The 13104-nt window shown below is 33.4% G+C and overlaps 1 protein-coding gene across 7 annotated transcripts in view; it reads left to right on the top strand.

Annotated features, from left to right (window-relative positions):
• Nucleotides 1-13104, top strand: part of Mp (Multiplexin) — an 884548-nt gene that overhangs the window by 162135 nt on the left and 709309 nt on the right. For all 7 annotated transcript variants that reach the window (XM_065230395.1, XM_065230396.1, XM_065230401.1 and 4 more), the window contains exon 3: nucleotides 8858-8878. In XM_065230395.1, the coding sequence (XP_065086467.1) occupies nucleotides 8858-8878 (21 nt within the window). The remainder of the gene's footprint in view (nucleotides 1-8857; nucleotides 8879-13104) is intronic.

The following is a 13104-nucleotide window of genomic DNA, read 5'->3' on the forward strand; positions in this document are numbered from 1 at the left end:
CAAATTTGTAATTGTCCAATTTGTAATTGTCCAATTGGTAATTTTCCACTTTTTAATTGTCCAATTTGTAATTGTCCAATTTGTATTTCTAATTGTCCAATTTGTAATTGTCCAATTTTTAATTGTCCAATTTATAATTTTCCAATTTGTTATTGTCATATTTGTAATTTTCCAATTTGCAATTGTCCAATTTGTAATCGCCCAATTTGTAATTGTCCAACTTGTTATTATCCAATTAGTAATTGTCCAATTTGTTATTGTCCAATTTGGAACTGTCCAATTCGTCATTGTCCAATTTGTAATTGTCCAATTTGTAATTGCCACATTTGTTATTGTCAAATTTGTAATTGTCCAATTTGTAATTGTCCAATTTGTAATTGTCCAATTTGTAACTGTCCAATTTTTTATTGCCCAATTTGTCATTGTCCAATTTGTAATTGTTAAATATTCAATAGTAAAAAATATCACATCGTCAAATTTGGCATTGCAAAATTGGTAATTGATCAATTTGTAACTGTCCAATTGGTAATTTTCCACTTTGTTATTGTCCAATTTGTAAGTGTCCAATTTGAAATTGTCTGTGCAATTTGTTACCGTCCAATATGTCCAATTGGTAATTATCCAATTTGTAATTGTCCAATTTGTAATTGTCCAATTTGTAATTGTCCAATTTGTAATTGTCCAATTTGTAATTGTCCAATTTGTAATTGTCCAATTTGTAATTGTCCAATTTGTAATTGTCCAATTTGTAATTATCCAAATTGTAATTGTCCAATTTGTAACTGTCCAATTTGTAATTGTCCAATTTGTAATTGTCCAATTTGTAATTGTCCAATTTGTAATTGTCCAATTTGTAATTGTCCAATTTGTAATTGTCCAATTTGTAATTGTCCAATTTGTAATTGTCCAATTTGTAATTGTCCAATTTGTAATTGTCCAATTTGTTATTGTCCAATTTGTAATTGTCCAATTTGTAATTGTCCAATTTGTAATTGTCCAACTTGTAATTGTCCAATTTGTAATTGCCCAATTTGTAATTGTCCAATTTGTAACTGTCCAATTTTTAATTGCCCAGTTTGTCATCGTCCAATTTGTAATTGTTAAATATTCAATAGTAAAAAAATTCACATCGTCAAATTTGGAATTGCAAAATTGGTAATCGATCAATTTGTAACTGTCCAATTGTTAATTTTCCACTTTGTAATTGTCCAATTTGTAAGTGTCCAATTTGCAATTGTCCAATTTGTAATTTTCCGATTTGTAACTGTCCGATTTGTAACTGTCCAATTTGTAATTGTCCAATTTGTAATTGTCCAATTTGTAATTTTCCAATTTGTAATTGTCCAATTTGTAATTGTCCAATTTGTAGCTGTCCAATTTGTCATTGTCCAATTTGGAATTGTCCAATTTGTAATTGTCCAATTTGTAATTGTTGAATTTGTAATTATGCAATTTGTTATTGTCCAATTTGTAATTGTCCAATTTGTAATTGTCCAATTTGTAATTGTCCAATTTGTAATTGTCCAATTTGTAATTTTCCAATTTGTAATCGTCCAATTTTAAATTGTCCAATTTGTTATTGTCCAATTTGTAATTGTCCAATTTTTTATTGTCCAATAAGTTATTGTACAATTTGTAATTGTCCAATTTGTAATTGTCCAATTTGTAATTGTCCAATTTGTTATTGTCCAATTTGTAATTGTCCAATTTGTAATTGTTGAATTTGTAATTGTTGAATTTGCAATTGTTTAATTTGTAATTATGCAATTTGTAATTGTCCAATTTGTAATTGTCCAATTTGTAATTGTCCAATTTGTAATTGTCCAATTTTTAATTGTCCAATTTGTTATTGTTCAATTTGTAATTGTCCAATTTGTAATTGTCCAATTTGTTTATGTCCAATTTGTAAGTGTCCAATTTGTAATTGTCCAATTTGTCATTGTCCAATTTGTAATTGTTTGATTTGTAATTGTTCAATTTGTAATTGTCCAATTTGTAATTGTCCAATTTGTAATTGTCCAATTTGAAATCGTCAAATTTGAAATTTTTCAATTTGTATCTGTCCAATTTGTAGTTGTCCAATTTGTTATTGTTCAATTAATCACTGTCCAATATGTTATCGTCCAATTGTTAGTTTTCCAATTTGAAATTGTTCAATTTTAATTGTCCAATTTGTAATTGTCCAATTTGTTACTATCCAATGTGTTATTGTCCAATTTGGAATTGTCCAATTTTTTATTGTCCAATTTGTTATTTTCCAACTTGTTATTGTCCAATTTGTAATTGTCCAATTTGTTATTGTACAATTTGAAATTGTCCAATTTTTAACTGTACAATTTGTCATTGTCCAATTTGTAATTGTAATTGGGCAATTTTTAACCGTCCAATATGTCCAATTTGTAATTATCCCATTTGTAATTGTCCAATTTGTAATTGTCCAATTTGTAATTGTCCAATTTGTAATTGTCCAATTTGTAATTGTCCAATTTGTAATTGTCCAATTTGTAATTGTTCAATTTGTAACTGTCCAATTTGTAATTGTCCAATTTGTAATTGTCCAATTTGTAATTGTCCAATTTGTAATTGTCCATTTTGTAATTGTCCAATTTGTAACTGTCCAATTTGTAACTGTCCAATTTGTAATTGTCCAACTTGTTATTGTCCAATTTGTAATTGTCCAATTTGTAACAGTCCAATTTGTAACGGTCCAATTTGTAATTGCCCAATTTGTCATTGTCCAATTTGTAATTGTTAAATATTCAATAGTAAAAAAAATCACATCGTCAAATTTGGAATTGCAAAATTGGTAATTGATCAATTTGTAACTGTCCAATTGTTAATTTTCAACTTTGTAATTGTCCAATTTGTAATTGTCCAATTTGTAATTGTCCAATTTGTAGTTGTCCAATTTGTAATTGTCCAATTTGTAATTGTCCAATCTGTAATTGTCCAATTTGTAATTGTCCAATTTGTAATTGTCCAATTTGTAATTATCCAATTTGTAATTGTCCAATTTGTAACTGTCCAATTTGTAATTGTCCAATTTGTAATTGTCCAATTTGTTATTGTCCAATTTGTAATTGTCCAATTTGTAATTGTCCAATTTGTAATTGTCCAATTTGTAACTGTCCAATTTATAATTGTCCAATTTGTAATTGTTCGATTTGTAACTGTCCAATTTGTAACTGTCCAATATGAAATTGTCCAATTTGTAATTTTTCATTTTGTAATTGTCCAATTTGGAATAGTCCAATTTGTAGCTGTCCAACTTGATATTGTACAATATTCAATTGTAAAAAAATTACAAATTGTCCAATTAAGAATTGTCAAATTTGGAGTTGTGCAATTTGTAATTGCTCAATTTTGAATTGTTTAATTTGGAACGCTCCAACTTGGAATTGTCCAATTGGTTTTATTTTCAATTGTTAAATTTGCAGGAGTCCAAAATGTAGGTGAAAAATTGGAATTTTTCAATATGCAATTGTTCTCTTTGCAATGGGTCATCTTGCAATTGTCCAAATTAAAATTGAATATTTTAAATTTGTTCAATTTAAAATTTTCCAATTTCTAACTGGTTAATTTCAAATTGACCAAATTCCAATTGTTTAATTTTCAAATTGATAAATTTGTGATTTTCGAATTTTGATTGCTTAGCTTTCTATTGTGCAAATTGCAATAACATAATTCGCAATTTTTTTAATTATAATTGTTCAATTGGTAATGCTCCAAATTGAAATTCACCAATTTGAAACTGCCAAAATTGTAGGTGTCCAATTTGCATGTGTTCAATTTGCAGGGGGATATTTTGAATTTGATCAAATTGCAATTTTTCTATTTGCATGGTTCAGTTTGCAACTTTCCAATTTGAGATTGTCCAACGTTCAATTGTACAATTTTCAAATGGTCGTATTTGAAAATACCCAATTTGTTTTATTGCAATTGGAAAATTTGCGGGTTTAACATTTGAATTTTTTCAATGTGCAATTGTTCTTTCTGCAATTGTTTTATTTGCAATTGTCCAATTTCAAATTAAATAGTTTGCACTTGTTCAATTTTTAATTGGCCAAATTTTTAGTGTCCAATTTGCAATTATCCTTTTATAAATTATCCAATATAAGATTGTTAATTTCAAACTAATTTGCAATTGTTTTATTTGAAATTGTTCAATTTTAAAATGACTATAAAACAATTGCTCAGTTTTATTTTATCTAATTTGTGAAACTCCAATTTTCAATTTTACAATTTGCAATTGCCCATTCTTCATTTGTCAAATTTTCCATTTTCCAAACTGCAATTGCCCAATTTGCAATTGTCTTAATTGCAATTCTCCAATTTGGAATTGCTAAATGTCTCAAGTGCCCAATTTGAAATCGTCCAATTTCCAATGGTCCATTTTTTAAATTTTGGAACTTCCCAATTAGTCTTATTTGCAATTGTTAAATTTGCAGGAGTCCAATATGCAGGTGAAAAGTTGGAATTTGTTCTTTTTGCAATTGTTTAGTTTGCAATTGTTCAATTTTAAATTGAAAAGTTAACATTTGTTCCAATTTTTAACTGAAAATTTGACCCGATTTCAATTGTTCAATTTTCAAATTGAAAAATTTGTAATTTTTTATAATATTGGATTGTTTAGGTTTCTATTTTGCAAATTTCAATAACATAATTCACAATTTTCCAAATTATAATTGTTCAATTGGCAATGGTCTAAATTGAAATTCTCCAATTTGAAACTGCCAAAATTTAAAGTGTCCAATGTGCAGAGGTATATTTTGAATTTGATCAATTTGAAATTTATTTTTTTGCATGTTTTAATAAAAAAAAGTTATGGTTATATTGCTTAATTACGTGTTCTGGGTAAAATCCAAACCGTTTGTGGAACGGTTAAATCATTTGGGTCCTCATTCGTTTATAGTTTTTTTGTTAGGGTGGTTCAGTTTGCAACTGTCCAATTTGAGGTTGCCCAATGTTCAATTGTTCAATTCTTAAATCGTCCAATTCGTGACAGTCCAATTTGAAAATGCCCAATTTGTGATTGATTAATTTGTTTTGCAATTGTTCAGTTGAATTTTGCAGCAGTCCAATATGCGGGTTTTACATTTAAATTTGTTCAATTTGATATTGTTCTTTTTGTAATGGCTATTTTAAGTTGGCCAAATTTTTACTGTCCAATTTGCAATTATCCAATTTTAACAATTTTAAAGTCCAATATGCGATTGTACAACTAGAGTTTTCAATTGCATTATTTGCAATCGTCATTTTTAATTGAATAGATAACAATTGTCCAGTTTTAGTTTGAAAAATTTATGATAGTTCAATTTTCGAATTTTTCATTTTGAAATTGACCATTTTTCACTTGTCAAATTTGCCATTTTCCAAACACCAATTATTCAACTTGGAATTGAAAAAAAATTTCAATTGTCTAAATTGCAATTCTACAATTTATCTTAATTGCAATTGTCGAAATTTCAAGTGTCCACTTTGCAAGGGCACAATTTGCAATTGTCCAATTTTAAATCGTCCAATTTTAAATCGTCCAATTTTCAACTGTTCATTTTTTAAATGGACAATTTGCAATTTTGAATTGTCTTATGTATCCAATTAACGATTGTCAAATTTGTCCAAATTGCTAGTGTCCAATTAGTCAATGATCAATTTTCAATTAATTAATTTGTAAACAACATTGCTGGTGTCCAATTTGCAGGTATACAATTTGAGTTTGTTAAATCTGTAATTTATGAACTTACAATGATTAAGTTTGAAACTGTCCAATTTGAAATTGAACAGTTTGCACTTGATAAATTATTAAATGTCTGATTTGTGGTTATCCAATTGGTGATTGCCCAATTTTCTTTTGTTCAATTTGCAAATTGTCCAATTTGGAAGTGTACAATTCGTCTTATTTGCAATTCAAAAATTCTCCGGAGTTCAATATAGAGGTGAACAATTTGATTTTTTTTTAATTTTTATATTAACTAGAAGGTGCCAGTATCAGTTTAGGCGATTGCTTATGCAGGAACATGATAGTTTGGGTTTTGCAAGCATTGATTTTGATTTTTCAAGTTTTTGCACACTCAGCAAAGGTGTTAAGGCATCGTTGTAGTTTGTTTGTTATTTCGCGAGGCATTCTGCCCTTGACTGATATCGCGGTATCATCTCCGAACAGAAAGAACACGCAACCGTCTCCGAGGGGAGGAATGTCAGAAGTATACAAGCTGTAGAGCAAGGGGCCCAACAAACTACCTTGTGGAATGCCTGCCGGGATGGAAAATTTGTCGGAGAGGCAACCATTCAACGATACCTTGAACGACCTTTGCTGAAGGTAGTTACGGGTAATTTTGACCAAATGCAACGGTAAATTGAAGTTACAAAGCTTGAATATAAGTCCGTCATGCCAGACATTGTCAAACGCCTTTTCGACGTCTAGCAAGGCCATGGCTGTGGACGTGGATACAGCCTTGTTACTTCGGATGTGGTTCATTACCCGTACAAGCTGATGAGTGGTGGAGTGCCCCTTCCTGAACCCAAACTGTTCCGGTAGGAGAATATTGTTTTCCTCCACAAACTTGAGCAATCTATTGAGAATGAGTTTGCTCAGCGCTGAGAGGGCTGATCAGTCTGTAGCTTGACAGCAATGTTGGATCTTTACCGGGTTTGCGGATTGGTATTAATTTTGCTATCTTCTAAATGCTTGGAAAGTAGTGCAGCTCCAAGCATCTGTTTGATGTGAAACTAATTTCTTGTTTGCTGTGCATCCTGAATAGAATTTCATAGTTATATAAGTAATTGTAAATGGCACATGAGATGAAAATTTAAGAATATCAATCTTTTGATCTGGATTAGGAGTTGGAGTCGGCATAATTTCACCAACTCCGACTCAGACTCCTCGACTCCTACGTCACAGCCCTGGTTTTTACAATTCAGCTCAATTTTCAGTTTCCAATTTTGCAAATTCAACAATCAATAACTAAAGCTACATTTTCTGAAAATATTTGGAAAAACAACATCCTCCAGCGGAAAAAAAACTATCTTATTCTGAGAACTACCCACATTTATCTATCATAAACCGAGCAAGCATCATCGTCGGTATGTACCACTAGCGACATGAAACCACAACTCATATCCCACCGTGTGGAACACGTCTATTCCTATCGCTTCCGTTGCCGCCAGCATAACTGACCACCATTTCGACTGGCAGCAGCCAATTCGCTCAACCCATTCTTCATCATTGCTGGACCGAGGAGGACCGAGACGTGCTGAGTGCTATCACACTATCCATCGACACCAGTCACCGGCTGCTGCCAGCTGTGAGCGACTCAACGCCAATTCTCAGTGGGAATTCTCGCGATTCTATTAATACATAAAGCTTCGAACGACGACGACGCCGCCGCCGCCGCCGCCGCCGGTATGTTGCGTCGCGCGCCAAACATCGATGATGAGACATGCTATTGCTGCTGCTGCTGCTGCTGCCTCTCACCAGTGTGGTTAACCTGGGGATTTTGCACACATAGAAAAGTGGACAACCTTTTGGGGGTTTTGTAATAAGATCACTTTAGTTCATAACAAACTTAATCAAGTCTAGCATCAAGCACTATCTGATTTGACGTTGTATTGATAAAGTTAAAAGAGGGTGTCCACTTTTGTCGTGAACAGATCTACGGATTGTTAGTTAACAACGCTGCGCTCTCACTCTCACTGCTCACCAGGCAGCAGCCAGCGTAGAGATTAATTGCTTGGAAGTTGGAACACCAGCTGATGCTCGACGTGTGAACGTTCGGATCGTTTGGATTATGGGTATCAGTTTCAGGAATTCGGAGAATGGGAATTCAGCGGGCAACATGATACCCTAGCTGCACTATCTGTTGATCGGTTTGTGGGAGTGGATGCACGACTGCGACCTAAATTCTGGGATATTTTTAAATTTGATTTCTCATTCCCGACGGCCGCGGACAGTTTTAATCGAACTTGATTGAATTGGATCTTTCAAAGTTGTAAACTTCCGCTTCCCCCATTAGCCGCGTAAACGAACCGTCACTAAACACGTCTCATGAAATTGCTCTTAATCAGGAGCTGACCTCGTTCGTAAACTGTTACTGGTGATGACCCCGCTGCTGCCACTCCCTTTACTAGTGGAACTAAGTAGTGCTAACTTATATGACAGGCGCCAGTCAATGGTCCGGAACGCGACTTTGGCTTTGCCGTCGTTGGTCTTCTGCCATCATAACTCATTAGTTTAATCTGATTCGGCGGAGCAGGAACTGCACCCGGGGTTACTCCCGGGAGCTGTGGAATCGAAAATACCATTAAGGGAAATACTCAACTCACGTCGCAAGAAGGAATAGACGGTAGAACGACGACCGTACTAAATAGATTGTGCCCATGTTTTGGTTATTAAACTATCAGCGGGAAAAACAAACTGCTCAGTTCGTCTTAATATACTTTCGAACCTTGGATGGAATAGCGATCCGTTACAACACGTGGATGGTTTGGAAAAAAAATGAAGAATAATCGGGTGTCATAAAAATATGATCGTTAAAAAGCAGCTAAGCCTGGCATGGCAGGGTAAGCATAATAAGAGCTGGGGAGCTGGGGGCTGGCGGGGGTTAATGAGAGCTTCTTAACCTCGTGCATTTATCTTGCATCCAACCTGTAGGAGTGGCCCAAAGTGGAAGGAGGGAATAATTTGATTAGAGAGGAATGTGAGACGAAAGATTGGATAATTTTAATGACTATGACGTGCGATAATCAATTGAGGCTTTAATCGACGTGATCAAGTTATTTAACCATAAGTTGCATTATTAATGATGATGATTTAGCAGTTTGATTATATTTATAACAATTTATTTTCCATTCATTGCAGGTATTTATCAACGTTTGAAAGGTAAGTCTGAAGCGCTGCTTCATCTGTTTTGCTCAACGGCACGTGGAAATTATCGTTAAAATTTTAAAAAAATTGACAAACAAATAGTGCAAGAACATTTGATCCGTGGAATGAACTTTTTTTTTAAAGATATTACAGAAAGTGGTTTAAAGTTGAATAATATAATAACAGCAAATTAAATCGTTTAGAAATTTTACTAAAAAATGCACAAATCGTTATTAAAGTTTTTTTTTTTTAAATTGGCCATTTATAAATCCAAAATCTAGAATTCAATTTTTGACATTAGAAAATCAGTTCCTTTATTACACTAGTTTACAAAACAACATAAAAAGTGTGAACTTTAGTGGTTGACCAACGTTTCTAATGCAAAATCCTACGCTGAATTCAATGCCGTGGTCAAAAAAAAAAAATTAAAGTAGAGCCATTTTTGAGATGTACAAAAATTTTGATTTTTTGAATTTTTGACAAAAGTACGATTACTAAAATGTCAATATCTTTGGAACTAGTGCACCAATTTTAAATCTTTTTTATGAAAATGAAGCTTAATAAATTTGCTATCGTTCACTTGAATATTATGTCTTAATTAAAAATTTAATTTTGAAGTCATTTAAAAATTTGCAGCATTTTTTTTTTATTTTTCCTGCGAATTTTCCATAAAAATCTTGTTTTAATCAACATTTTTAATGAGTTAAAAAGATTCAAAAAATCATTCCATAATTTATTCTTAAAGACCATTAAAAATTGGAGAAAATGAGCCTTTAATAGATGAAATTGGTTGGAAATTGTCGAAGTTATGAGCATTTCTGTAAAACACTTAAAAATGTTGCTGAAATACAACAGCTTTAGAGTTCCTTTTCTAGGTGTCGTTGTAAGCATCCAAATCGCATGTAAAGTTTTCATGGGAGATTCTTTTCTCTACATATCAATTTGATTAAGGCATATCAGGATTTAAAACCGAGTTGATAGAAAAGAAATATATTTGGGTTTTATTAAAAATGATTGAGAATCGAATGACTTTGGCTTCTGAAATTTCCTAAAAAGGTTGTGACAACACGCTGGAACGATTTCCACGCTTCTTCCTCATCTGGTGTCAAAACTGTATAGAATGCGGAATCATTGAGCAGTTTTTTGATCTGTGGGCCAACAAATACACCTTCCTTTATCTTTGTGTCAGATAAATTTGGAAATACTGATTTCAAGTACTGGCCGGCCCTTCTTTTTGCAACGCTTTGACGAAATTTTTGAATAGCCCAAGTTTTATATGTAGTGGTGGAAGTATTATGCGTTCTTTTACCACAAGAGGATCATTTTTAACGTTGTCTTTACCATTTGTGAAATTATCCCGTTTTGGCCAATCTTTTCGGACGTAGTGTTCCTTACGAGCTCGACTGTCCCATTTACACAAAAAACACATATATTTTGTGTATCCCTGTTGCAATCCAGTCAACATGGCAACCACTTTAAGATCGGAACAAATTTTCCAATTGTGTTGATTGTAATTTATCAAATTGAGCAATAGAGCCATTGATTCATACGTTTCCTTCATATTAACGGCATGAGCTAATGGCATAAAAGGTTTCTCATTCCCTTGATGCAGTAAAACGGCTTTCAAGCTCAACTTGCTGCTATCGATGAATAAACGCCATTCAGCTGGATCATATGGCTCGCCAAACTCTTCAAACAAGCCGTTTACGTCATGGCAAAAACATGCCTTGTCCTTTGTAGAATAATATTTGTCAAATTTCTTGTGACGATTCCTGCGACAAGAAATTTTGACCTCCTTGCTCAGCATGTTGTGTTCTTTCATGCGTGATGCCAGCAATTCGGATTTCTCCTTCGATAAGTCGAGATCTCGCACCAAATCATTAAATTCGGATTGTGTAAACAGTTTTGGGTTTCTTTCCAATTCCACCTCGAAGTCTTCCTCGCATTCCTCCTTGAATTCTTCCTCACTTTTTGTAACGGTCGATTCAACAGAGGGCGCTCGTTTCCGCTTTGGATAAACAGGATACGGGACCGAACTTGAATGTGGAACAGGTTTTGTCATAGAAGCCACTTGTGGATACTCAACTGTTTTGTGACGTCCTTGTTGCTTAACTTTTGTCAAGCAGAAATAACAATCCGTTGCATGACAAAACGGTCGACGCCATATGGTGGGCATGTCAAAGGACAAATAGCGACTGACAGATAACAAATAAGTGAGTTAGTAAGTAAGACATTAACACTTATCAAAAATAGATGAAGTAAGATAATGTCGATCAGGAAAGAACAAAGCACTACCATGCTGTACATAAATTGTTTATATGAAAGTTATTCAAAAAATCAATTTACCTTGCGCCTGACATCCACCTAGCCAAGCACGTTTTGCACGAACTACATAATACTTTTGGAATCCACGGTTCGTCAAAGTCTCCAGGATCAATTTTAAAATAAAGCCTGTATGCAGTTTGCAACGAAGCAGTGAAATTGACCGATTTTGTAAATATATAGTTGCCACACGCGTAACAAAACTTTTGAGGATCATTTTTACACTTGAATTCACGTTTTGTTGTATGCATCGTTAAGCAATGTTAAAGAAAGAAAGCTGTCAAATTGAGTTGGTTGCGTTAGGTTCTCGCCGAGCGGTCTCACAAACACTAGCGTAAATTATATTGTTGAAAATATCCCATTATATTTTGCGTGACAGCTGGTAGTGTTAGTGAAATGCACCGTATGCGTACACGTCCGCAGAAAGGCTTACTGGAAGTGGTGCATGAACCTAGGAGCGGGACAACGGCCAATCTTGGAACATTCAATTTCCATGATTGTACAAAAAAATTTCATAACTTCGACAATTTCCAACCGGTTTCATTTTCTCCGGTTTTGAATGGACTTTAAGAATAAATTATGGAATGATTTTTTGAATCTTTTTATCCCATTAAAAATGTTGATTAAAACAAGATTTTTATGGAAAAATCGCAGGAAAAATAAAACAAAAATGCTGTAAATTTTTAAATGACTTCAAAATTAAATTTTTAATTAAGATATAATATTCAAGTAAACGATAGCAAATTTATTAAGCTTCATTTTCATAAAAAAAGATTTAAAATTGGTGCACTAGTTTCAAAGATATTGACATTTTAGTAATCGTATTTTTGTCCAAAATTCAAAAAATCTAAATTTTTGTATATCTCAAAAATGGCTCTACTTAGATTTTTTTTACCACGGCATTGAATTCAGCGTAGGATTTTGCATTGGAAATGATCATCACCTTACCGAGTTCAAAAATCCTGTAAACTAGTGTTATCGTTGATGATGAACAGAAAGCAAACAAAGAGCATTATTTTTGCAGTATTTCCCCGCTAATTCGACAAATTTGTGGCCGGATTAGTGAGGTTTATCCAATAATCTAACTGTCAAATGCATACAAAACAATGGTACCAACCTAACACTGCAATCGGATTAACAAGAGCCGGAGTGGGGGGATACTGTTTACGCAGCTAGTACTGCATAATGTACAATTTGAGGTAATAGCTTAAATTAGTACAACGTTAGTACAACGGTGTACTTTGTACGTCTGTCCAAGACATTAAATGCAATGAAGCTAATTATGTTGAATTTTATTCAATTTGACTAATTTTCAATTTCAGTCTCTCAAACTATTTAGATACTATACTTACTCCGTAAGATAGACAAGGGAAAGTAAATATTTTTTTATTCATTCGGCCCATAGCAAGCCTTCTATGCTCAAAGCAATAACCTGAATGTTGATCAATTTCAAGAGCAAAATATAATTGAAGAAACCAAAGTATTTGTATTGCAATTTGATAAAAAGGCCTGTACTCGAAAAAAATGCACCAGACAAAAGTGATCGTTAAAAATTAATTTTAAGTCGGATTTTCTTGAAACTTTCAGGGAATGAACTTTCCATCGCTGAAAGCCCGCACCTTTCCCTTAAGACCCCTCATTACATTTTGTGCAATGGTGGAGCCGACCTTTTTGGTCACTTTCATCCATTATTTCTTCAACTCCAGCTCGTTCTTAAACACCTTGGACGATTTTCGAACTTTGGTCTTCATTATGGCCCAAAAATCTTTCCACCGGACGGAATCTCTGGTGAATTTGGGGGGTTGGCGGTTTTTGGTACAAAAACAACGTTATTGTCTCTGTACCAATCCAACGTCAATCGCGCGTAATGCCAGTATGATGCCAGGTCCGGCCAAAATAATGTCTCGTCTTCGTGGGAC

The sequence above is a fragment of the Ochlerotatus camptorhynchus genome, unplaced genomic scaffold (assembly GCF_037179485.1).
Source record: "Ochlerotatus camptorhynchus isolate MF236.1 unplaced genomic scaffold, CSIRO-AGI_Acam_v1.1 ptg000330l, whole genome shotgun sequence".
Lineage (NCBI taxonomy): Eukaryota > Metazoa > Arthropoda > Insecta > Diptera > Culicidae > Ochlerotatus > Ochlerotatus camptorhynchus.